Raw genomic sequence first — 24,089 nt, 5'->3', positions numbered from 1 at the left:
ACCAATGCCTGCGTTTCTGTCCTTACCACCAGTCAGCTACCCCCACCTCCTGCCTCAGCCCGCCCTCAGCCTCCAGCCCAACTCACCCCCAGGCAAGCACCTCCTCCCCAACACCCTTCTGGCTGCCACTGTCCAGCTCACAAAGGAACTCCACCTCTATTCTCCCCATGCCCCTGCCCTACCACAGAGTCAGCTGTCCTGTTTCTTCTCTTCCTGTCCTTGACCACCAAGGCCACAGATGGTGACCCAGTTATTCATTCCCCAGCCCTGACACCAGACTCTTTTTGCCTCCTTAACCAAGACCTGTCTGAGCTCCCATGTCCATCATCGAGGCCTTGTCCCTTCCGCCGGGTTGCTCTGGAGAAGAGAGCCATCACATTCCTTTGCATCCACCAAATTCAAATTCCTGTTTTCTTGTCCTGTTTGTTTCTCAGGCAGCTCCCCACTACACAGTCTACAGAGCTGGTTGCCCTGCCAGCCCCTCCACAGCATCCAATCCATGCACCAATCCATCAGTTCTACCTCCAAAATTTCCACCTTCTCTGCATCTCTACAGCCACTGCCCCAGTCCAAGCCACCACCATTCATGTAGAAATCCTGACAGCCTCCTAAGCATCTCCACTGGCCCCATGGATCTGGGATCTGGTCCCACCCTGCCCAGGATGAGAGCGTGTCTTGTACATGTGTAGCTAAGAGGCTCAGATCATGTGTTATTTTTCTGGCTGGAACACTGCAGTGACTTCCTACCATCTTTAGGTCAAACCCATGCTCCCACTTTGCTCTGCCTGGAATCTTCCTACCCCTTTCTCCAAGGGCTCTTTTGGGATTCCACCTGAGAGGTTACCTCCTCCAAGAGGCTGTCCTTGACCACTCTATCCAAGTTGGTCCCTTGCCCTTCCCCACCATTCTTTTCTAGCACGTATCCCATTTTTATCTGACATTTTTTTAAAGATTTTATTTTTAAGTTATCTCTACACCCAATGTGGGGCTCGAACTCACACCCCTGAGATCAAGAGTTGCATGCTCCACTGACTGAGCCAGCCAGGTGCCCCTTGTGTGACATTTATTACCTGTCTCTACCACTTGCTATAAATGCCTATTTCATATACCAACGTTTCACATTGTATCAACACAGTATGGCACAAAGACATTCAATAAATTCAAGTTGAATGGATGAGTAAACAATTGCTTCAAGCCCAATTTGGTCATTCCCTAGTACCCAAGTTTACAAAATGTTCTGGAGAAGGAGGGATGTCCAACAGGGAAAATTTTTAAAAATCCCTGTGGACACAGAAACCCCTGATCAGAGATCTCTTCCTTCTTCCAGGTAGGCCAGTCTGCTAGCATTACCGATGACCAGGTCAGGAACTAAAGGACATAAGGGCTGCTGCTGCCCGAGCCCACCTCAGGGAGCAGGTGCACAAGCCCATGCAGGGGCCAGGCCTGGGGCAACACATGAACACCTGGGGCCTGCAGCCCCTGGAAGCCTCAGGGCTCTTGTTCTGTGGGCCTCCAGCAGGAAAGGGTCAGCATGGACCTGTCCATCCATCTGAGCCTGGAGTGGGGACTGAGAACTAAAAATGTCTCTGGTCCAAGCCAGAGCTGAACTGACCAAGCTCCCTATGCTCCTAGTAGATGCTCTGGTACCCACAAGGTCTTGGGCATTTGGAATAGATGCCAGCAGCCTCTGCCCATCTTCCTAGTTCCACAGGCACCTGCTCCATGAGGGCCCCGGGTGCTGCCCTCCCAAAGGCAGCTTTTCCTCCCAGCCTGGGCAGTCCTCCCTGTCTCCCACCTGAAGGACTGGCTATCCCCCAACACACACATACACTAGGCCTGTCTCTCACCTTGATGTAGGCATCCAGGGCAGGATGGACACGGCGGGTAGCCAGCCAGATGGACAGGGGAGAGGTGTAGGGGAAGGTGGCTGTCACCACATGGCTGGGTGCCGGGAAAGAGAACACCTTGAAGCCAAATTTCTGGTAGAGTTGGATGAGCTCAGGGGAGGGTGACTCCTCACCTTCACTCAGAATGCTGCCCACCGCACAGCGGCACTTCTCAGGGGGTACCTGGGGAGGAAGAGCAGGGGTGTCAGTGTTGGGCAAAGGAAAGAGGCTCTCAGAACTCTTGCCACCTGGGTTCTGTGCCAGCTCAGGCCTGGCAGAACCACGAGCCCTAACAGGCCACAGCCCCAGATACCATGATAGGGGAGTATTTTCCTTCTGGAACTTATCCGTGGCCCTAGCCTCTGACATACTGATGCAGGACCCACCCATCCCTTCATTTATGCCTCCAACAAATATTCCAGGCCCTGTGCTGTGGAGGGTCACTGGTCAGGAAGCGGGACCACACTGAACTCTGGGTTGCTGATGAAACTGAGATCCTCTTCCCCAGTCCCTCAGGCTGGGCCAGCCACCAACACCAGAGCCTCCAGACCTTCTCTCCAACCCATCCCAAGCCCTGCCACACCTGCCAAGTCCCTTCCTGGCTCAGCTGGAGACTGCTGGTTCCCCTCCAAGTCTCCCTGGGCCCCTAGTACCTGTAGGTCACTGCACTCTGCTCCCCTCCCTAGCTGCCCTTCCTCTCCTGGATCCCATAAACCCAAGGCAAGTGGGGTTCCATGTGAGTCTCCAATACTTACCAGGCCTGGCCCCATGCCTGCAAAGCCCAGCACTCACCTCTCCTGGCATCAAGGGGCCCCAATTTGTCTCATTTCCTGCCACCTGAATCTACATCAGCCCGATACCCCCAGGGGTATCTGATCCCGAATCCAAGACACTCATCACAGACCTTGTGCTGTCAATCCTGGATTTCCCTCAACTTGAAGTTCCCTTTCTCCCATTGCCTGGGGCCCACTGACCCTTAAATTCAAACTCCCTCTAGCTCCAGTTGCTTCTCTTGGCCTACCTTCCCAGCACCAGGAAGTCATTTTTACCTGTTCTTGCTTTTGCCCTCTCTTTCCAGGCCCTGTCAACAATCCCATAGGGTTTTCTCAGCCCAGCCCAGCTCTGTCCTTGGAGTCTCACTCTGCCTGGGACTCATGCACCGACTCCAGGTTCTCACTTCTGTGCTGTCTCTGGGAGTCACTCCCAGCTCTCTGCAGCTGGGCCTCCTTGCTGCCCCCTTGAATCCTGTCATTACGTGTAGCTCAGGGCTTTACTGGCAGGCAATACAGTGCAGCAGTCAGGACCACAACTTCTGGAGAAAGGCAGGACTGGGTGTGAACTGTGAGTCATGTAACTCTGGATAAGTCCCTTGGTTTCTTGGAGCACAAGTTCCTTACAGAACTGACGTACTGAATGAGATACTTCATATGAGAGCTCAGCCTGGTACGGCACTCAGCAAGTGCTGTAAATGTTGTTGGGTATTAGCAGCTATGACACAGGCCAAATAAGTGACCCTGGGCCTGCAATGCCCATTCACCCAAACCTCTGAACCTGTAGTTCCTCCCTGCCCATTTTTCAGGTTCAAGCACCCTCCTGGGGAGTCTTTCAGGGTAGCTCAGTGTCACCCCCCCACACACACATCTCCCCCAACATTTTGCTGTACACTCTTGCCTCCTTGACTCTACTTGGCAGCAGTCACTTCACTGGCCTGACACTGCTTCCCGCCAACCCAGGCAGAGGCACTGGGGCCCAGTGCAGTACCATCTCTTGTCTATAGATGGTGCAACTGCTCCACTCACATCCAAGGCTTGAAGTCGGAGGTGCTGGCAAGGCCTCCTGCCGACAGACGGAGGGACAGTGCCTGCTGCAATGCCAGTCACCATGATCCTGACCCTAGCAACTTATGGTGTACAAAAGAAACATTCAATGTAGCTTAGATGGAGAAGTGGATGGAAAGCCACCTGACTGATCATCTCTGGCCCACCTGGGATTAGGTCCCAGGGTCTTTTCTGGGATCATTTCAGCAGCTTTTATGGAGCTCCCAAGCTCAACATCCTCCTTGATCTCCCAATGGCCCTGCAACACCCTAAAAATCACAACACCCGTGACGACCCTGCTTATAACTCTTCCATGGCTCCCAGTTCTTCTCTAGGATGAAAATCTCCAGCCCAGCATGCAACATTGTCTAGAGTGGTCCACAGAATACTACTACCTGAATTTGTCCACACACTCAAGAAACACTCCTTTTTTGCATCCTCAGGTCCCAGTAGGGGTCAGAACCCAGGTGGGCAAGTGTCCACTGAGCATCTGAGTGGTAGAGGGAGGGACAAATCCAGGCTCTGGCCCAGCCCGCCTTGCCAGCCTCCTCTCCCACCACAACCCTGCACACGCCCACACGGAACTATTTGCAGCTCCCCAAACATGCCACGTCCTCCCATGCTTCCTGCCTTTGCGTAAGCTACTTCCTCTGCCTGGAATGTCCTTCTTCACCCTACTCCAGAGTCCCTTCTGCCTGGGAAACTCCTGCCCATCCTTCAACACTCAGCTCAACCCTCCTCCTCAAAGCCTTCTGATGCTCCCTGCCAAGAAGCCCTTCCTCTCTAATCCCAAATTCCCACCCAAAGGAGCAGGACTTGTGCTACACAGTAACTGATGGTCCCTCCGTCTCTCCCCACCACTCCAGGCTTCTAGGCAGAAAGGTCCAGGATCCTGTGCACACATTAAGCTCTTCGGGTATGCTCAGCAACAGCACATGCATGCCTGCACATGCACACACAGGCCCTGCACATGAGCAAACCTCTTCTTCCACTACCTCAAAAGAGGAACTTCCATCACAGGGAAGGGAAGAAGCTAGTGAGACAGGACTCCTGAGATCCTAGAGGTATGTTAGCCTCCAGTGCTCCCTTTCTGCCTGAGCAACCCCTCAATTCCACAAGTGAGGATACCTCCCGCCCCATTCTGCCCTGGCCAGTAGGCTAAAGGGCAGCCTAGGAAGTTACTCAGCAAGCCCACCACCTGCTAAGCAGCCCTGTACCAGCTGGAGCTGCTGGAGTTCAGCAGCTGAACCAGGCACCAGCAAGGAGATGGAACAGGCCATAAGACCAGCTGGGGAGGAGCAAGGCTGGTCAGGAGCAGGGGAAGGCTTCCCTGGGCTCCCTGGAGAGCCCATGCCCACCTCCAGGAGAATGGCCCACTAAGGTCAAGAGCCTAGAAGATAAAGAGAGTGTCCTGATAGCTAGAAATTCCACCCACCTTGATTCAATGCAATTCCTCTATTTGGGCCTGACCCTAGGAGGTCAGCCTGGGCCTCCCAGTTCCATCTGCTTGCTCCCTATATCAGTCATTTCTCTAGGTACCTGTGCCCAGAACAAGAGCTATGAGGTCTCGAGTCCTGGCATGTGAGAAGAGGGCAGTCTGCTTGGAACCTAAAGCTTCTGGGTACAAGCTGGCCCCAATGCTCCTTCCAGAAAGGTCTCATAGTGCCAGGTTGACCCTATTGGTGAGGCCATAGTGAAAAGAGTGTCCCTGCCTGGCTAAGACTTCACTGAGTCTAGAAACTCTACAAGACTGGTACCTTCCAGGATCTAGAAGGAAAAATAGTGTCAGTTGGTCCAGACCAAACCCAGATGGTTGGATTCAGTAGAAATGGCCAGCCCTAGATCCATAACCTGCAACATCTGATGAAGACAGCTGCAATGCCTGCCGATCCCAGGCCCAGCAAGCTGCCTCGACTCCTCCCTGGCCAGCATATCCACTCCAAAACTGCCCAAGATAAGGGGACAAGTAGAGATAGTGCCCTTCACTGGCACTGGTACCCCTGAGGGGGAACAGAGCAGCCGCAGCTATTCATTACTGAACAGTGGGTTCATTTAACCTTTGGGGTGCTGCAGGTCAACACACCAAGCCCCACATGTCCAACTTCCCCAAGCAGGTGGTATCCAAAGGCAAAAGCTGGTCTGGCACTAGTCAGGATATGGGTGACACAGACAGCAGGGCCAGAGGACAGAACCCATATTTCAGGCTGGAGGGGAGGGGAGTTGAGCAGGATGCCAACCTCCAAAGGGGGGTCTGGGGGCTTTCTGGGAACTCTCACTGAGAAGTCTTTCAAGGCCTTCTTTTCACCGCCAAGCATAATCCTAACAACAGCGGGTGCCTGACAAGGTGCTCACTGCCTGCCCCAATCGCTGCCTTCCATATATCAACTCATTCAATCCAAACAACACTGTGCAGTAGGGTACCACCATCAACTCTGCTTCTGAGACCCAGACAGAAAGCTATTCAGAAAGGGCCACACAGCAAGGCACTGTTGGGAATATGGATTCGAACCCAGGCAGACTGGCTGCACCAGAGCTGCACCACAGCACGCAAAGCCACCTGGGAGCCCAAGAACTAGGCCCTGGCTAGGAACGGCCTGCATAACAGAGTGTCCCTGTGCTGTGCCTCCTCTCACAGCCCAGGCAACCCGCAAGAGGCTAGGCCAGAGGCAGGCAAGCAGGGTTCCCAAAAGTACAAAGTCCTAGTGGCACGAGGCCCGGGGGAGGGGGTGCCAAGAGTGCTAAGCATCTACTGGGGGCCAGCTATTGGGCATTATCCTTATTATTTAGTCCCCAGAAAAACAAAACCCCTGAGGTGGGGATTCTCAGAAAGACCAAGTGACTCCCTCAGAGTCACACTTTAGTAAGCAGTGGAGCCTTGATTCAAACCCAGAAAGAGTCTAAAGCCCTCACCTCCCACACCCCAGCCCTCCTCCCTACCAAAGGCAGCTCTGCTGGGAAGAGAGGGCTGTGCCTTTCAAGGGCTGCCCCACACAGTTAACCTGCTATGGAGCAGAAGGCTGGACTCCATCTGGAAGAAAATCATCACACGTAATTGGGGTAGGGAATGGCCTGGGCCCTTGGAAACATCAGCTAGCCCACATTCCCACTGCCCCTGTTGAGGGGTCAACGCTGGGCAATCCTACTCCCTCATTCCTTCCCAGGCTCCATGTGGTCTCAGTGCCTCCAGGGATCACAGGGGGGCCCCATACCCACACACACTAAAGGGGAAGGGGAAGTGTGGCACAGGCCTAAATCAACACTCTTACCAGCCTTAGCCCCTGTAGACTTGGTGGTCCCAGGCTGACTCTCAGTGGACTAGGAGAAAACAGGAACTTCAATACAGTCTAGTTTACTAAAGGCAGAACCCAAGCACCACCAGTTCCCCCATCTGCCCCATACCTGGGGCAAGCACCCCCTCCTAGACCTCAGCCAGGTAAACTGAACCAGCTGCCACGCCCCATGTGCCTCCGCCAGGCTCCCCACAAGGGCAGGCAGACAGGTTGCTTAAGGCCCAAACAGCAGTGGAGGTGGCAGCGGCGGAGGGTGGAGCAGGAGGTGGGGACCAGGACGGTACACAGGACAGATCCATGGGCATGGTGACGGCAGCTGACCCAGAAGGGCCTCTCCACGGGCCAGAGCTGGCCAGGATCAGGTGAGCCACTCAGGGTCTTCCCGGCTCTCCCCCTCCCCCAACACCCCAGGCTCCCAGAGAGACCAGGGCGCAGACCCCACACTGCACCTCGGAAGCAGGGCTGAGGGCAGAGCAATTTTGACTCTTCTCCAGCTTTACAAGAACAGAACTGGATCTGTGTGCATGTGCACATGCGGGTGTGTGTTCAAATGTACACTGTGGGGAGGAGCCTGGCAGAGATCAGTGACTGACTCCAGAACTCACCCCCTTCCCTCGGTACTTAGAAGAGAAAATGGCCGCACTCCAAGAATGCTGGGCTCTGGAGAGGAGAGGAACACCTATGAACCACTACCAGGGTCAGTCCACTTCCTGTCACGTGTTCCCTCATTCCTCATTCCTCCCCCTCCCCCTCCCAAGGCCCTCAGGGATGGAGAATGGAATCCTTTCTCTTGCCCAACAAAAACCAGTTGCCCAGACCCTGAAACTTCTTCCATATAGAACTCCAGGATCTGGAGTTGACTGACATATATATGCTGACCCTCCAGGACACAGAGCTGACGAGATACATATGCTCAAACAGCATCTGACATGAAAGAGTCCACAGCAATCGCCATGATCCTGCCTTGGTGGTGCCCTTTCCTGTGTTGCTCCTGGGCCCACAACCAGACCAAGTGAGGCCTCCCCAGGCCTTTCTCAGAAACCAGCCTCTCCCTATCCAGCTGAGGCCAGGAGCTGAGGCCTAGGAGGGGAGTGGCTAGAGAGCTGTCAGTCCACACCTTATGGGGGAGGGCAACATTGATAGCAGGTGGCCACCTCTCACCTGGTCACTCCCTGCCCCACTCAGAGCCTGAAATAGCCTCACTTCTTCCTACACTCACACAGAAGCAGGTTCTGGTTCCCATTGTGCTCACTGGGAAGGGAGTAGGTGTGGGGATGGGCTACACAACAGCTCAGCCTACCTCCTCTCCCCTCCGTCTGTGAACCAAAATATGCAGGGCCCCATACTGGACGCTGCTTAGGGAGGCAGCCTAGGGAGATGGCTGGGGTTCTTAGCATTCCCCAGGACTGGATGGGGTCTCTCACCCAGGTTCCCCTGATACACCCACACTAAGAGGTCCCGAGGGCTGGGTCCTTTGGTCTTCATGATGCCCCAGTACCCAGCAGTGTGGCACAGATTAGTTGCTCAAACATTTGTTAAATAAAAGCAAAAAGTATGAGTGAACTATGTGAGATTAACACCTCAACTCTAGCTATCTGATCCTCAGTCTTCTCCTCTATCACATCAGCAGTGTGGACCCTGAGGCCCCAGGACCTTACAGACCAGATAGTCTGTGATAGCCATGAGCACCTGCAGTCTGGGGGTCCATGGCTCCCTGAATCCTCTGTGAAAATCCCTGCTAGGCAGAGAATACACTGCCCAGCTCCCAGAGTAGGTGGAGACTAAGCATCCCTGAGCTATCCCAGCTGTCAGGGTATGACCCAGCTCTGAATGGGGACATGAGTATCTTCTGGAGTGACCCAGGACTGAGAGGGACAGCATCAGAGGGACCACTTTGACCTATACATTCATCCTCTGAGCCAGCCAGATGTCCATAACCAGGCTGGGCCTGGATCATGAATGCTCAGCCTAATGCCTCAGTGCACCTAATTAGCATGAACGTCTTGCCACCCTTTTTTGTTGTTGTTAAACAGCTATTGAGGGCCAGGTGGTAGGATGAATGCCTCACCTATGTCACCTAATTTAATTCTTGCCAGACGACATATGAAGCAGATATCTTAACACAGCTCTATAGATGAAGAAACAGAGGCTCAGAGAGATTATGTGATATGCTCAAGATCACACAGCATGGCAGTGATGAAACAGAATCAGAACCCAGGACCACCAACCTTGAGGCTGTATTATTCTCAGGCTGTGCCCCCCTCCCAGACTGGCACCGAAGTCAGGCTGTACCCAATCAACCCTGGACACCCAGCCCCCCCCCCCCAAGACAGCTATATGGTAGGCTGCCTGGAGGCAGTGGCTGGCCCAGGAGGCCACACGGAGAGCACACCATGCCAAGATTCTTCTATCTCACTCTTCCCTGGATCAGCCTCCAGCACTAATCCTGAGGTACACTGCTGCCTTGGCCCTTTCCTATCCTGGAATTAGCATTACCAACCCAAGAGGCAATGTGCTGCTCTAGGAATGGGACATGCTGATGAGGAATGAGGCAACAGCAAGGACTCTCCTCCTTCCCACCGAGGCCTTGCAGAGGGCTCCAACTGGGCCAGGTGTGGAAGGAGGGGCAGGGACTTTAGAACAGAGCCCTGCAGGAGTGGGGGAGTCAAGCATCTGGTCTACAAGCTTCCCGAAGCCCAGCTCCTGCCCCATGTCACTTAGGCTCCAGCGCTCTCCACTCCCACTTAGTGCATCTCCCAACCATGTGACCTCAAATCCTCATTGTCTACTAATCCCTCAACCAGGCCATGTCACCCTTCACCTGGGCCTAGCCCAATCTCCTCAGTGACCTCCCTGCCTCATGTTCTCCCCTCTTCCACCTACCATCCATCCAGGTAGCTTCCTAAATCACAGAGGGCAAACTGTGGTGCCCCTTGCCTCCCAACCTGCTGTTCCTCCCACTGCCTGGCCCAGCAAACCTTTTTACCGCTTTTTTTCACCCACCACATGTCCACTGGCCACACTTCCCCTGTCGTCCTATGTCTGCAAGCCTTTACTGTTGTACTTCCCTCAGTCAGGAGGCCCCTCTCAGCAGAGCAAATTTCTACACATGGGAGAAGTCCCAGCTAAAGTCCACCTCCTCTGTGAGCCTCTCAGGCAAACTTGAGGTACCCTCCCCAACCCACAGCTCAAAGCTCTGTAGGCATCAAGTACAGTGCCTATTAGAGACTCATTTGTATGTGCTGACTTGCCAACCACATGAAGCTTTCCGAGGGCAGGGCCAGGTTTGTTCATCTCTGGAGTGTAGGTGTCGAGCAGAACCTGGCATAGAGAGTCAGCGCACCCTTGTTTCTATAAGTGTCCCAGTGAGGCTTGGTAGCAGATGGTGGATAGGCTGTAGGCCTTGCCTACTTGAGCTCCACAGGCAAGGAATCCAGAGCTGGGGATTCCCAATGGTCTGTCTGCCAAGGCTCAGATCTGAAGGCTGAAGAACTCTCGGTAGAGCTGCCAGCCCATGCGGCTGCGGGCAGTACCATCCCATGCATGGCAAGAGGCCACATTGGTGAGCCCTGACTCACTATAGGCGGTAAGTACAGCCAGACACCCACAGGGTGCCAGTGATGCTGGGCTCATCTCTGACCCCAGCATCCTAGACATTCTGGGCAGCTCAGCTGCCTCCACTTGGCCCCCATGCCCCCCCACCCCACCCCCCTGCCCTCTCCAAACCAGGCAGCTTAACATCCAAAGAAATGCAATATCACTGAGGCAGGGGCCACTGGAATGGCTGAAGAGGTAGGATTCTAAGCCCCATGCCCAGGGCCTGCTCTCTCAACCCTTGAGGAGCTGTAGCCACAATAGGAAAGCTGAGAGGGGGAAGGCACAGAAACAACAAGATATGACTCCAAAGAGAGGGTGGAATCTGAACAGCCCGGCCTTAGAGCACTGGCCTCCAATGGGGATGAAAGAGGGAGGCACAGCAAGAAGCAGGGGACCAAAGCCCTAGCAGAAACTAGGGACACGCAATAGTGTGGCCCCCTGCAGTCAGAAGTCCATGGGTAGCCATGAGCCAAGAACCAGACCTGGGCAAGGAGAAAGGATGCCCGAAGCAGCAGTCCAGGTTAAATCTGGAAGGAGCTCCAAGCTCAGAGAGGAGGTCATGTGTAGGACCAGCTCACGGATTTTCCCACCCCTTCCTCAGAAACTACAACACCCCTGCCCTGTGTCCATCCATGAGGCGGAACCCCAGCCAGGGCATAGAAGGCTCCTTACCATGTGGGGGTTGTCGTAGTAGATGGCGATGGAGCGGAGCTTGGGGGAGACACTGCAGCTCTCGGTGAAAAGCCGCCCAATCTCGCTGTAGGGCCCCATGTGGAACTTGTAGGCCACAGTGACATTGCGGATGGGGGGTGAGCCAGCACTCACCGCCACCCCAGCCAGCAGCCCTGAGTACCCAGCAAAGGCCAGCAGTGTCAGCAGCAGCAGCAGAGTCAGGCCCCCAATCAGGCCTAGGAGCAGCAGGTCAGACATGGCTCTGTGCCCCCGACACTCTGCCCCAAGACAGCTGCAAAAGAGACAGGAGGGAGAGAAGGCTGGTAGCCTGCTCTGACCAATATGCCCACCTGCCCGCCAGCCACTTCTGGCCCAATCTCAGCCCTGCCTTGGGTGCTCTGACCCAGGAGGGGGAGGGGCCAGGGTGTTTACACACAGAGTGACCTAGAAGAGAGCTACAAAGGATGACTGAAGCCACAAGCCTCTTTATTTCTTAATCACAACTGTTGAGGCTCTCAGAACAGCTCTGCCTGTCAGCTGGCAGCCTTGGTCACACCTGGGGAAACTGAGTCATAGAGGAGCACAGGAGTGAGTCAGCCAGGGACATACTTCCAGCCCTGACCAACCTCCCCTAAGATGGGCAAGATCTCAGCCAGCCTTCCTTTTCCCTACATTACCTCTTCCTTCCCACACACTGCCACACTGCCTCCTTGGCTTCCCCAAGCCTCATGGACCACTGCCAGGGGGAGGATGGGCAAGCGCCAGGGTCCAATCACTTATTAACAAATAGGGAATCCATAAGGAAAAAAACCCCAGGGGGAAAATGTGCCATAGGAAGAGACTCTCATAGGAAACTCTCCTTTGCTAAGCACATCTGGCCCTTGGAATCTTGCTATCCAGCAAGCTCACCCATCCAGAACCAAGGAAAGATCAGATCAAATCAGCCTGAGCAGCCAGAACAAAGTCCAGCACTGTGCTTCCCAGACTTGAGCCACTGGTGCTAACAAGCTTCATCCTACTTTTCCAGCCCATAGGTTAGAAACTAGGAGGAGGAAGAAAAGTTTGGTAGAAATGGAAACACACCAGGGAGAACAATTACTCCCTGGCCTAAGCAGTTCATCCCATGGGGAAGGGGTGCTGGCCTGGAGGAGTCACAGCTGGGTCCACTTGCTGCCCTATTCTTCCCCCCCCCCCAGCATCTCCAGGTGTTCAGAATTATTTTTTGTGGTTTTGATCCTGCTACCCCACCTCCTCCACTAGGTAGTTCACAGAAAGGCATCCTGGTGGGGTGAGGGTCTTTTTTTTCCTTTCTGTGTTTATGTCGTTTATCTGACAATTGTCCCTCCTCCCCACTGGCTTTTCCTCATTCCTCTTTTCTGTATGGTACAAGCAATAAAGACATTCATTTCAAGTAAGAAAAAAAAAAAAAGGCAGAGAAGCTATTCAAGAGCGGGCCCAGGAACACAACAGAGGCTGGTGTGTGAGCCACTCAAGGCAGACCGTTCAGCCTTCTATGAAGCATGGGGCCAGAAGCCTAACCCTCTTATACAGAGGGCTTGATCTGAGTTGCCTTGGGGCGGGGGGGTGGTCACAGCACTGAAAAGACTGTTTAAACAGGAAGGGAAACACGTGACCCACTGGAGGAACATTCTCCCCACCAAGTATTTAGAATTAATATTTAAAATTTAAAAGATTTGGGAGTTGAAAGTCAACACTTCAGCCCTATGGAAAACTTACCTCTGTGGAATAATTTGTTCCCTGTGGGTTCTGGGTGTCAAAATTTTTTCCTGAAAAATTGTCTTTGGAGTCAATGTACACATAGTCTTTGCCTCATAAAGAGGCAAACTAAACTCCTACATTTTTGAGATAACAAAATTGAGGTACACCACACTGGTCTTACCCATACGTGTTCCTGTCCCACAGTTGTGCTTTTTTTTGGATGCATTCGCTGTCCTACTCATCTTGCCTCCAGTTAGTTTCATTCCTGTGTTCTTTGGTGATAATGATGATGATAATGATGATGATAAATCTTTCATCGAGTACTTACTATATGCCAGGCACTATCTAAATGTTGAAACACAGCTACTTTATTAATCCTCAAGACAAGGTATGAATTGGGAGATTAAGAGACTTGCTCAAGGTCACAAAGGTACTAAATAGAGCCCTAGACCAAAATGCAGGCAATGGGAACCCACGCCATCTGACTCCAGGCCCCATTTCCATGTTCTCCTTCTTGGTAACCGGGTTTCCAGAGAAGTTCAAGCATCTAATCCATGCTGGGACATCTCTGAACCCAAGGCTCTCAACTGGAAGCTCTCATTCACAGCTAGGTCTCCCAGTTGCCTCCTTCATTTTGACCTACCCTCTCAGCTGCACACGCCCCATCCTCCTCAAAGCAACTTAGTCCCCACCTCCCTCTTTCTCTCACCTCCCAAACGACCCAGAAGAGAGGGGAAATGCACCCCAGAGCTTAGGTCTGCACCGGAGGGAGGCGGGGCAAAGTGAATTTCCCCATACTCAAGAGAAAGGGCAGGAGAAAGGCTGGGGAAGCTCACCTGAAAAAGACAGGCTCACTTTTAGCAACTCATGGCATCCAGCGCCGCAGGGACCAAGCGCTCCAAGTGCTCCAGTGCTGGGGGCAGAGAGAAAATCACCACTGAGCTGGGCACCTTGCCTTTTCAGGGAAAGCCCACGAGGGCCTCTACAATAACTCTCTCTTCACATGGTTGCACCTCTACCTCGTCCTCATACCCCTTACGGAAATCAGAAGCCAAACTCGGCCTCATAATGTCAACTCTTACTGGGGCCAGGCTCATGCCCCTGTTCTTGGAGAGCCCTCTTCCTGGAGGGTTCCAGCCACCGCTCCCAGCTCTGAAACAGTCCCTGCCGCTGACATCGGGCGGGCTGTCCCCCTCTGCCCTCGGTTTCTCCTCGGGTCATGCGAGGAGAAACCGAGGCCTCTGGCCCGGTGCCGGAGGGTCTGGGCGGTCTGTCCGGCGCTAGCTTCCTGGAGCTGCTCACTTGCGCCGCGGCAGCGGGCCAGGCCCTTAAACTTCGGTGCCAGCGGGAGCGGAAAGACCGGGGTTCCGAGGAGCCTGCGCGGGAAGGAGGTGCGCCGCCTCCCACTCTGGGCTTCCAGCCCTGCTTACCCGCACCTCGCTTATTTACCCAGCCGCTTTCTTTTCAGCCACAACCTCACCGGGCCTAACACACCTCCGTAACTTAAGAGACGCTAAAGTTTGTAGCCGCCGCTGCGAGGCGCGGCCTCCAGAGGCAGGGGCGGAGTTAAAGTGCGGTTCTTGCCTCAGTTCCCCACCCCCAACCCCCTCTTGGGCTTCACTGCCTCGGGGCGTGCCCTGCACCGGAGGCCGAAGCAGGGGCGACCCGGGGTGGCAAACTGATCCAAGGTCGCGTTCCGGCCCTTGGACCGGGTCAGGGCCAGCTGCGAGCGAGACAAGATGCAAAGAGCGGCCTGCGCCGAGGGGGGGGGGGTTACGGAGGGGACGCGGGGGCCCCTGAGGTCGCGTCCAGGCGGACAGAGGTTCCAGGCCCTCAGAGCGCATGGGGCCGCCCCTCTCCTCCAGCCCGGCCCGCACCTCACCGGCCGCCCGCCGCGGACGCCGATCCGCGCAGGCGGCTCCAGGCTAGGTCGCGGAGCCTGCGCGCGCCCGCCGCGCACGTTCGCTCCGCCCCCTCTCGCGGCGGGACGTGGCCGTGGCCGTGGGCGCGTGCGCGCGGGACCTGGAGGGCGGAGGCGCCCATTTCCACCCCCCGCACACACACTCCGCAGCCGTCAGGGGCGGAGCTCACTGAGCACCTTCCTGCCTCGCACAAACTTACCTGGCCTCAGTCGTGGGAGGCGGAGGGAAGTCAGCCTGGTGCCCCACAGTAGAGCCAGGCTGGGGTCCAAAGAAGCCCTCACCAGAGTGGGGCGTTTGAAGAGGCTTGGGAAGTTCAGCAAAGCAGTAGCAACCTCTGGCATTTATTTGTACCACCCTTCGTCCTGCCACTTTCTCTCACTGAAGCGTCCCAACAGACCTGGGAACCCAGCAAGGCAGAGCCACTTGCCCCCCTTTTACAACTGAGGAAACCGACTCCCAACTTGGACTCAAAGAAGAAGCGAATGGATCCAACCTCTGGAACAGCGCAAATGTCAGTCCTGTCTCCAGCACCCCGCCCCACCCCCAACCAGAGCCCAGGAGTGGTCATTCATCCACCCAACACTTACTGAATACACTACCTGCCAGGAGTTCTAGGGGCTGGGGATACTGAGTGAGCAAAACTCAGGCTCCGCCTCCTTGCCGCTAACCAGGAACCGCCCCCCTCCAGGCTACTCTCTGAGAGCCCAGGATGTGCTTGGGTGAGGCTGGTCTGCCCTTCTAGCCTAAGGTATTCTAGGTAACTCCCAGATCAAGTGTAAGCTCCTTGAACATAGGTTGAATCTTCAGCTCATTTTTCTGAGGACCTACAAAGTACTCTTCTAGAGCCCCAAAGATCAAACTTTGCCCTCCTGAAAGGCCCAGTCTTGTAGTGGAGGGAGTTGGGGGAGGGGGAAACTATGCTCCTAAGCTTGGATGCAAGACAGGCTCCGCCAGGAACTACGTTGGTGCTCCTGACACGGAGGACTAATATTCGGAAGAGGAATCATCTTAGTGTGGTTTCCACTACTGCACTAGCAAAGGGCAGACTGAGCGCATAGAGGCACTGGCTTCCTTTCCCACTAGTTCACAGTTCCCTTCCACAGACAGGAAAGGATGACCCTCATCCAAAGGGCCAAGCCTATCCTCACCTCTCTGGGCAAACACTGGCAGAAAGAGCAGCTGGTCCCTCACTGGCACTCAGGGCTGGGTTGGCAGGATCGTGGCAGTTCTGTTTTGCTTATGAACATCAAATACATGATCAAACCCTTTAGGTGCTCCAGGCAAGTGGGCTATACACTTGGAAGCATTTCCAATGAAATAAGGGCTAGTTCATGGTTCAAAGACAAGACAGCTTCTGCCCCCAGTGTTTGCCTGGCATTTTTCCTGTTTCTCAGAATCTGAGGAGTTTCTCCCAGGAAACCATTGCATGGAGCTGCCCTTTCCTCATCTTGTCCTCTCTGCTCACTTCCTTTGGGCTGGTTGGGGAATTCCAGGGGCCCACGTCAGAATTCAGGATGTGCCTTAGGAGCTTCACCACCTCTGTTGTGAATGAAGAGTCGGCCTGTGACTGAGGCTACTGGCCATAAACCCCCCTCCTCCCCTTCATCTCAGTTGGCTCCCATCAGAGCAAGCCCACCCCTTGGCAGGGATCTCTGCAAGACCTCGGCTAGCCACCAGGGGGCAGCAGCCAAGACAAGCCTCCAAGGGCAGCGTTCCTGTTCCCTCCTGAAGTAAGTGTAGGCGTACCTGTTCACCCAGCCATCGGCTCTACACACACTGCATTCCCAGTCCTCTCTCCCAATAGCATCTATTCTCTCATGAGCCCAGACTTGGCCTTTGTCTCCTCCTGCCTTTCTCCGTCCAAGAAATCCCCACAGAGCCTCTTTAATTCTCCCTCAGTAAACTTCCAGAGACTGTTTCCCTAGGGCTCCTCCCCTTACAGGGACCAAACTCGGAGGGACAAAGGGTAGACTACCCCCACGTTCCCTTACCTCCTCATATTCCAAAGCCTGGTTAGTTCTTCTGTGAGGCAGTGGTTAGACCCACTAACTCACGTGACAGATGGAGAAGACATATGCAGTGTAAAATGGTCTGCAGATCCTGCCACCAGCCATCTGCCACCCACTAAAGGCACTGATGCTACACCCAATCCCCAGCCACCCAGTCTGATTAGGGCTGCCCCAGCAGGACTTGCCATGATTGAGGACCATCTAGCCTTAGGCCACTCTGAGTCAGTTTCACTGTTTCCTCTAGAGCCTGGAAATGTGGTCTTCTTCAGGTGAGCTAAGGCAGAAAAAGCCTGGTGAACCCCACTGCAACAAAGCCTGCCAGCAGTCTGCCCTCTATTCCTACCTCCTGCCCCCGCCCCACGTGGCATCCCAGTGCCCACTATACTCTAAGTTATATCCGTTTCACCACCACCCAGCCAAACAGCTGTTCAGACAATTCCTTGACCAAACACCACTGCCTTCTTGAGTTTAAATTTTATTTTACAAAAAGAGAAATAAAGAAAACTGATAGGCAGTTATACTGACTTACAATTGTTTGCTTTTTTAAAAAAGTGACATGAAACACAAGTAAAAATAAATACGTCATAGAAACAGCCAGTTGCCCAGTCTCTGGGGCAGGAGCACCTGCCCTGCTGAGAGAGGAGGGAAGCCCATGATCACACCAGCAACTGGAGCACCCAGCCACAGATGCTCCTCAAAGCCAGGCGCAGCAGGTCCCAGGCCTCAGGGGGCGTCCTGAGGAAAGAAGACGGAAAACCAAAGCCAGGTGCCAGGTCCCTGGGGCCATTTCATATCCCCCCACTCCTCCCGGCAGCAGTGTGGCCTTAGTGGTTATCCATTGCGACCCCCTCAACCCACCCGGACCCCCTTCCCCTGACCCTTCTGGGGAGGGTACAGGAAAAAAACCAGTCTTGGGCAGGCTGAGGGGGATTTTTCCCATTGAGTCCCCAGCCCACCCTGAGTAACACAACCAGATAACAGTTTACACCCGTGTGCATGAGTGCACACTCTATCTCGCACGTGCACATGCGCACGCACACACACACACACATACACACACACACACACACGTGCACACACACACCTGGGCTGAGCTCTTCTCCAGAGGAGGGTCCTGGGTCAGGTCACAGTATGAGGTCCCCTCTTCTGAGTATCATCCCAGTAGTGGTAACAGAGCACCCAAATCTCCTCCAGCCCTCTGCACTAGACTCTGCAGCCTACCTGGCTCCCTCTTCCCAATGCACTGAGTTACTATATCCAACCAACCTGTAAGAGGAAAGGGGCAGACTCAGGTCCCTGAAGAGTGAAGAAGTTGGACACTGCCTGCTTGGGAAGTTCATCGTTAAGACTTGGGTATTCATAAAAGGCCTTGGGCCAAGCTAGTGGCACAGAAGAGACATGAAGGGGTCACATCAGAACACATAGGGCAGAAAAGTCAATAGAAGGGGACAGAGTCTAAAGGTGACTGACGGATAGCGCAGCATTCTCAGGCCTTGAGGTGCAGATTTCCTGGGAACAAGTCAGAGGAGGGCCAGAAAGTCTCCTGGGGGTCCGTTGAGGGAAAGAGCTCTTTTCTTAGAGGAGGTTTATTGGGGAAAGAATGACTTAGCTGGGTGCACAGGAGGCCATGGCTCAGAAGGGAGACTGGTTTTCTGAGCAATCACAGGAAACTGGGAAGTGAGAGGAAGGCGGTCATGGCCAGGACACTAGGAATAAGGAATGTAAACCTCCCCCCAACCCCGACATTCCCCATGGGATGAGGACTCAGTTCCAGAGCAATGCCAGGCTTGAGCGGACTGAGACAGAGGGCCTTGCTCTGCTGACAGCTTTAGGAGTGACAGTCTCACTCACCCAGACTGCTAAAGTTTGGTAGAATGTTTCAACCTATCAGCAAAACTTTACCCCAGCTATTTGTTTCATGCCCCGGAGAGGGGAATTTCATATTTAGTTGTGAATCACAAGTATACAGAGAGATACCACACACTAATTCCTAGGGAAGAGAATTCCAAGGACCAGAAAGAGATGCTCAAGCAGCACAACTTGAAGGGGGTGAGGACTTGGCAGGTATCCGATGATCTGATCCAACATGGTTCACTTACTTTCTTAATGAAATGGCTACTTTGTCTCTGGTTCAGTTGTTATCCACAACAATATTAAGAAAAGGAAATTGAGTATCATTACAAATGGTAATCCTGAATCATTATGTACTACTATATTCCCTAGCCTGAGGATTTAGGCTAAACCAGATGGATGGGGGGCTTGAGAGGCCCTTGAAAACATCCTGTGGAAGACAATGGTGAGGCAAAATGCTGAGGGGCCTGATCTACTGCCCACCCCTCTCCTTCAGCTCCCCCACCCCCAATATCACCACCCTTCCCTTACTCAGGCCTGGATGGTGGGTGGAAGCCACCACCAAGTGTTTCTGATCAAAGAGGCTGTAGAACATGGTTCTTAGGCTCTGAGACATTTCCTGCTTCCCTCACATACATGCTCATGTTTGGTGTGCATGCACACTTGCATACCAGCATATATAAAGAGCAGAAAAGTCAGAAAAGTGTTTTTCAGATTAAAAAACAAAAACAAAAACCCAAAGCATGAAACTGGTAGCATTCCAATTTCCCATGATCCCACCCCATACCCCCTATACAACATAAGCTGCACATATCAAAGAAAGCCTTCTCTAGCCAGGTCAGCCTCCCAAAACTATTGCCTCTTCTGACTTGAAGCAAGACCCAGCTCCTGGAATCAGTGGGAAGAGAACAGGTATGTGCTGCCTCTCAGAATAGCCATTCACTTCCTGGTACCTTCAAAGGCCCATCCTTCTAGTGACTGGTTTCTATTCCTTGCTGATAGTTTCCAGATTCTCAGAGCCTGCTGCTATGACTTCTTAGAGGTGAACACAGACATAATCTTTCCCTACCACCACCACCACCACCACCACCACCACCACCACACACACACACACACACACACACACACACGTCTCTGGGATCCCAGTATTCCGGGGCCTTAGAGGCTATCAGTTGTAGCCCAGGTTGTGAGTGTGCTCTGCAAATCAGAGATCCAAGCTAGCTCACTCCTACTGCACCAGTCTCAAACCTGAGAGCCCACTCCAACTGAGTCCCTTCAGCATCCATTCTTGGGATGCATCTGGAAGAGAAAGCACTGGTTAGAACTGCTATTTTAAAATTATTAAAATAATTTGCATAGCTAAATTGTAGATCTAAGGCTTCTATGAGTAGGAGAGTTAAGTGTCTGACAGGGTACCTATGAAAACAGAGAATGAAAGCTCCTTAAGTTCCACTTTTGGTGCAATCGGACAGCACACAAATGCACGCTTGTGCACGCGCGTGCGCGCGCGCACACACACACACACACACACACACACACACACACACACGCAGCCCTATCAGCCATCTCCTTGTCTCTTCTCTGAGCACAATACCCCAGAATGTGCTAAACCCCTCCAACAACGGAAACAGGCTGGTCAGAGGGTTGCAGAAGCAGCTACTACGGGGGGTGACCTGGCTAAGCTGCCTCCAAGGCTGGTAAGAGGCAGGTGCAGCAGCTGCTCAGTGAGGAGGGACCTACGAATAGGTGGCAAAACTCTAAAGCCAGACAGGTTTGTTCATCATAAAGAACTGCCTAGCAAAGTCTTGGTGGCAGGGGGAAAAAGAGCCAATAGGAAGACAGCCAGTGTTTATGCTTAAAGACTAGATGCCCCCTTCCCTGCCACTGGCAACAAGAAAGAGGAGACCCAGAATGACTGATGTATTTTTTTCAGACAAAAGCCAGACTTAAGGCTCTTACAGAAGAAGGGCTGCTCTGTGTTCCTTCAAAGAATATAGAGATAATAGACACCAGGCCCATAATGATCACCAGATAGGCTGGGGAGCCCAAAACATTTCCCAATAGAAATCAATCGTCTATTCTCTCAACCCAGCAGTCACCTATGCACAGCTTCACTATTCAGCACAGAGGGCCTGCCTCTAAGATCATCCCAGGAGGACACAGCTCCAAATCTGGGGTCACTGACTTCCTAAAAGCAAACTCCATGATCCCAAGTTTCGATCTCTGTGGAATGAGTCTCACCCCCACTAACTATCCAGTCACAAGATTCTCTGATCTTCCTGAGAGGCCATTTCCCGAAAACATAGTCGTTTAGTGTAAACTTTGGTCGAGCCTAACTCTCTTTCCTTGGTCAATTCACAATCTACCTGGGATATATTTACCCCTATGGGGTCTCTGGGAGAGCTTAACATTTCCCTTCCTATCTCCTACCCTTCCCAAGTCCACCCCCCCCAAAACAAGACACATGGAAAGTCCAAATAATAAATAATTGCCCATAAAAAAATAAATTAACATGGAGCTTTCTAGCAGGGAAGCAAAGGAAAGGAAAGGCCACAAGGATAGGCAGGTGGGGGCTCAGTTCCATCCTTGTGAAGGTCTATTCTGCCACAACTCCATGACCTCTTGCTCACAACTGCAGTATCCCCGTCCCAGCCTCTGCACACAGACAATCTCACAACCTGGGAAGGGAGATCTGCTCTGAGACAACCACTGGGGAAAGACACAGAGATTGGTAATGCACATTTTCTCTCATAATTTCCCCTGAATTCTAAAATAAATGTGGCTATGAAGACCAGGGATATGGGTTAGCTGAGCCTTCTCTTCACCCAACTGGAAGGAAACTTATAGGTTCCATGGCTCTTCTCCTGGGCTCATCCCAATGTTCATACTAATAGTTGCCATGAACCACCACACTCTGATTTCCATTTTAAAAACGATAAATTCATTTTTTAGTTTCCCACTTCGTCTCTCCCACCCTCCCCTCCCACCTCCACCCCTGCTGTGTTACATACACGTACAGACATAAACACACACGCACATACAAGCACACACGCACACACACATACATACCTGGTCTGCTTCTCTCCTGCCCCTAAAAGGACTCCACGTCACATGAAATCTCAATCTGCTCTCCCTGCCCACCCTCCTTCACTTACCCTTTTTCCCTCCCCTCCCCTCTCTAGGCCAAGCTAAGTCACCCAGTAAGGCAGCTCTCTTGGGAGAGAATGTTCCCAAAGACAGAAATGGGATGTGAGCTTCTACACTCAGATGGCAAGCAAGCAAGCACACAGCATAAGCAAGGCAGGCAGGAGGAGAGGCAGGCTGCCTTGCCTCTCCATTCCTGTTTTGGGTCCCTGATTTCCCGCTATTGCTGCTCTGTTGGTTTTTTTTTTTTTTTTTTGCCTCTTTTGTTAAACAGCAACAGAGCTCTGCCATTATGGTCAACCACCTTTCTTTGTCCTCTTCCTTTTCCCTCCTGCCAAGTGCCCTATTCTCAGAAAGCCCAGATTGCTGCCTTTCAGCTTGGCTGGCAACCTGCCGGGGGCCCCAAGTGAGGTGGAGAGGGGCTCCCCAGCTATTTCCCAGTGACCTCTATCACATCATCATCCTTATCCTCATCGTCATTGGAGCTGAACCCCACCTCAGCAACCTCATGAGAGTCAAATGGAGGCACCTGGGACCGGAGGAGGCCGCCAGCTGGGTAGCCTGCATGTGGGGACATGTAGCCTGGGTAGACAGACATGCCCCGTGAAAGGTTGCTGGGTAAGACAGGGGAAGGAAAAGGCGCGAACATCCTCGGCTCGGACAGGAGTGGCTGTGAGAATGGGAGTGAGTAGCTGGGTAGTATCCCTGGAACAGAGGGGTTGAGCATGAAGGTGGGGTTGCTGGCAGTGACTGAGGTAGCCGTGGAAGAGGAACTGACGGGGCCTGCTGGCACCAGAGGGTCAGTAGTCACTGGAAACACCAGGCGGGCATCTGCCAGCAAATTGGATAGCTGGTAGTAGGAGGGGGTACTGCCCATAAACAAGGAGTTCTCCCCAGCCTGGGAGGTGAAGGGAGCGGTGAGGTTATGATTTAAGGAGACGGGTGGCATTGCAAACCCGCCAGAAACTGGATACCCGTGTTCATACGGCTGCACGGGGGCTGGCAGGTGGCCCTTCCTGGACCGCCGGCGGGCTGACTCCTGGGCAGCAGGTGGTGTGGCCAACTTTCGCTTATGGCCCCTTAAGTCCAACACTGGGTTCCTGTCACCACAGGGCTGGCCGGTTACCAAGAGGGAACTATTGAGGCAATGACCCCCATGTCGAGGCTCAGTCCCGAGAGCTGTCCCAGGAATAGCACTGCTGTCCACAAGTTGGGCCGGGGGGCCAGGCAGGGTGGCACTGGAGCTTGGGGAGCTCTGCTGGGATTCCCTGGCGGCAGCCACATCTGCATACTGCTGGAGCTCACTGATGATCTCCGGGCTGTCTGGAGAGACGGGCCTGGCCAGCCCCTCAGGGTCGGGGGCTTTAGGTGATGAGGCACTGTGTCTGCCGTTGCTTGTGGACTCAAGAGAAGGCCCCTGGGAACCTGAGGAATAAAATGTAAGTAACTGAGAACCAGAATGGCCAGGGAGAGAAGGAGGGTATAGGAAAAATTTCATTAAAAAAATAATCTTGTCCTGTGGTCCCCCAAATTCAAAGAGTCTGATGTTCAAACAACATCCTCCAGTCAACTTTTCCCAGTCACAAAGAAAGAAATCCTTTGATCTAGGAAACAGGACATGTAACTTCTCTGCACCCCAGTTCCCCAATCTGTGAAACTCAACTAAGGTGAATCCTAGGAGATAATGAATATGAAATGCTAGAGATCATTCTTCAAATTAGCTGGACTCTTTCTGAGAAGGCAAGAGACAGCCAGTGACCAGGATGGGAGAGAAAAGGAAAAATAAGTTTAAAAAGTGGTCCATCCTGGTTTAAAAACAAAGCCAAATTCATGGCTGTGAAAGACGACCGGGACAAGTGGGGATACAGCCCGGATAGTAGGTAATATTACGGGGTTAACTTTTGTTTTAGTGTGATAATGGTGTTGTGGCTGGGAGGAGAATATCCTTATTCTTAGGAGATGTGTGCTGAAGTACTTAAAGGCAAAATGACATGCCATCTTCAACTTCCAAACAGTTCCAGTAAGAGGAAGGGAGAGAGAGACAGAAGAAAGTTTACGAGAACAGTAACAGTCATGGGATCTAGATGCAGGGTACATGGGTGTTGTTCCTTCAACTTGTCGTAGGCATGGAGATTTCCATAATAAACGCTGGGAACAAGAGCAGTGTAGTGCCCATACTCCA

At 53.1% G+C, this 24,089-nt stretch overlaps 2 protein-coding genes across 8 annotated transcripts in view; both read right to left on the bottom strand.

Moving 5' to 3' along the window:
• Nucleotides 1-14,965, bottom strand: part of TEX264 (testis expressed 264, ER-phagy receptor) — a 29,975-nt gene extending 15,010 nt beyond the window's left edge. The window contains exons 1-4 of one of the 4 annotated variants that reach the window (XM_026500942.4): nucleotides 14,859-14,965; nucleotides 13,818-13,894; nucleotides 11,263-11,554; nucleotides 1,848-2,069 (exon numbers count right to left, since the gene is read on the bottom strand). In XM_026500942.4, coding sequence (XP_026356727.1) covers nucleotides 1,848-2,069; nucleotides 11,263-11,520 — 480 coding nt within the window. In that variant the 5' untranslated portion in view covers nucleotides 11,521-11,554; nucleotides 13,818-13,894; nucleotides 14,859-14,965. Of the gene's footprint in view, nucleotides 1-1,847; nucleotides 2,070-11,262; nucleotides 11,555-13,817; nucleotides 13,895-14,411; nucleotides 14,645-14,858 lie in introns of those variants that run through there. The other 3 variants (XM_044384884.3, XM_026500943.4, XM_057311744.1) reach the window with 3 other exon arrangements.
• A 2,406-nt stretch (nucleotides 14,966-17,371) lies between these two features.
• The window catches only part of RAD54L2 (RAD54 like 2), a 118,813-nt gene continuing 112,095 nt past the window's right edge, over nucleotides 17,372-24,089 (bottom strand). For all 4 annotated transcript variants that reach the window (XM_026500940.4, XM_026500941.4, XM_044384883.3 and 1 more), the window contains one exon: nucleotides 17,372-23,332. In XM_026500940.4, the coding sequence (XP_026356725.2) occupies nucleotides 22,338-23,332 (995 nt within the window). In that variant the 3' untranslated portion in view covers nucleotides 17,372-22,337. The remainder of the gene's footprint in view (nucleotides 23,333-24,089) is intronic.

Source organism: Ursus arctos, unplaced genomic scaffold (genome assembly GCF_023065955.2).
Source record: "Ursus arctos isolate Adak ecotype North America unplaced genomic scaffold, UrsArc2.0 scaffold_14, whole genome shotgun sequence".
Lineage (NCBI taxonomy): Eukaryota > Metazoa > Chordata > Mammalia > Carnivora > Ursidae > Ursus > Ursus arctos.
Note: the sequence above shows the minus strand (reverse complement) of the source record. Positions and strands in the feature narration are given on the sequence as shown.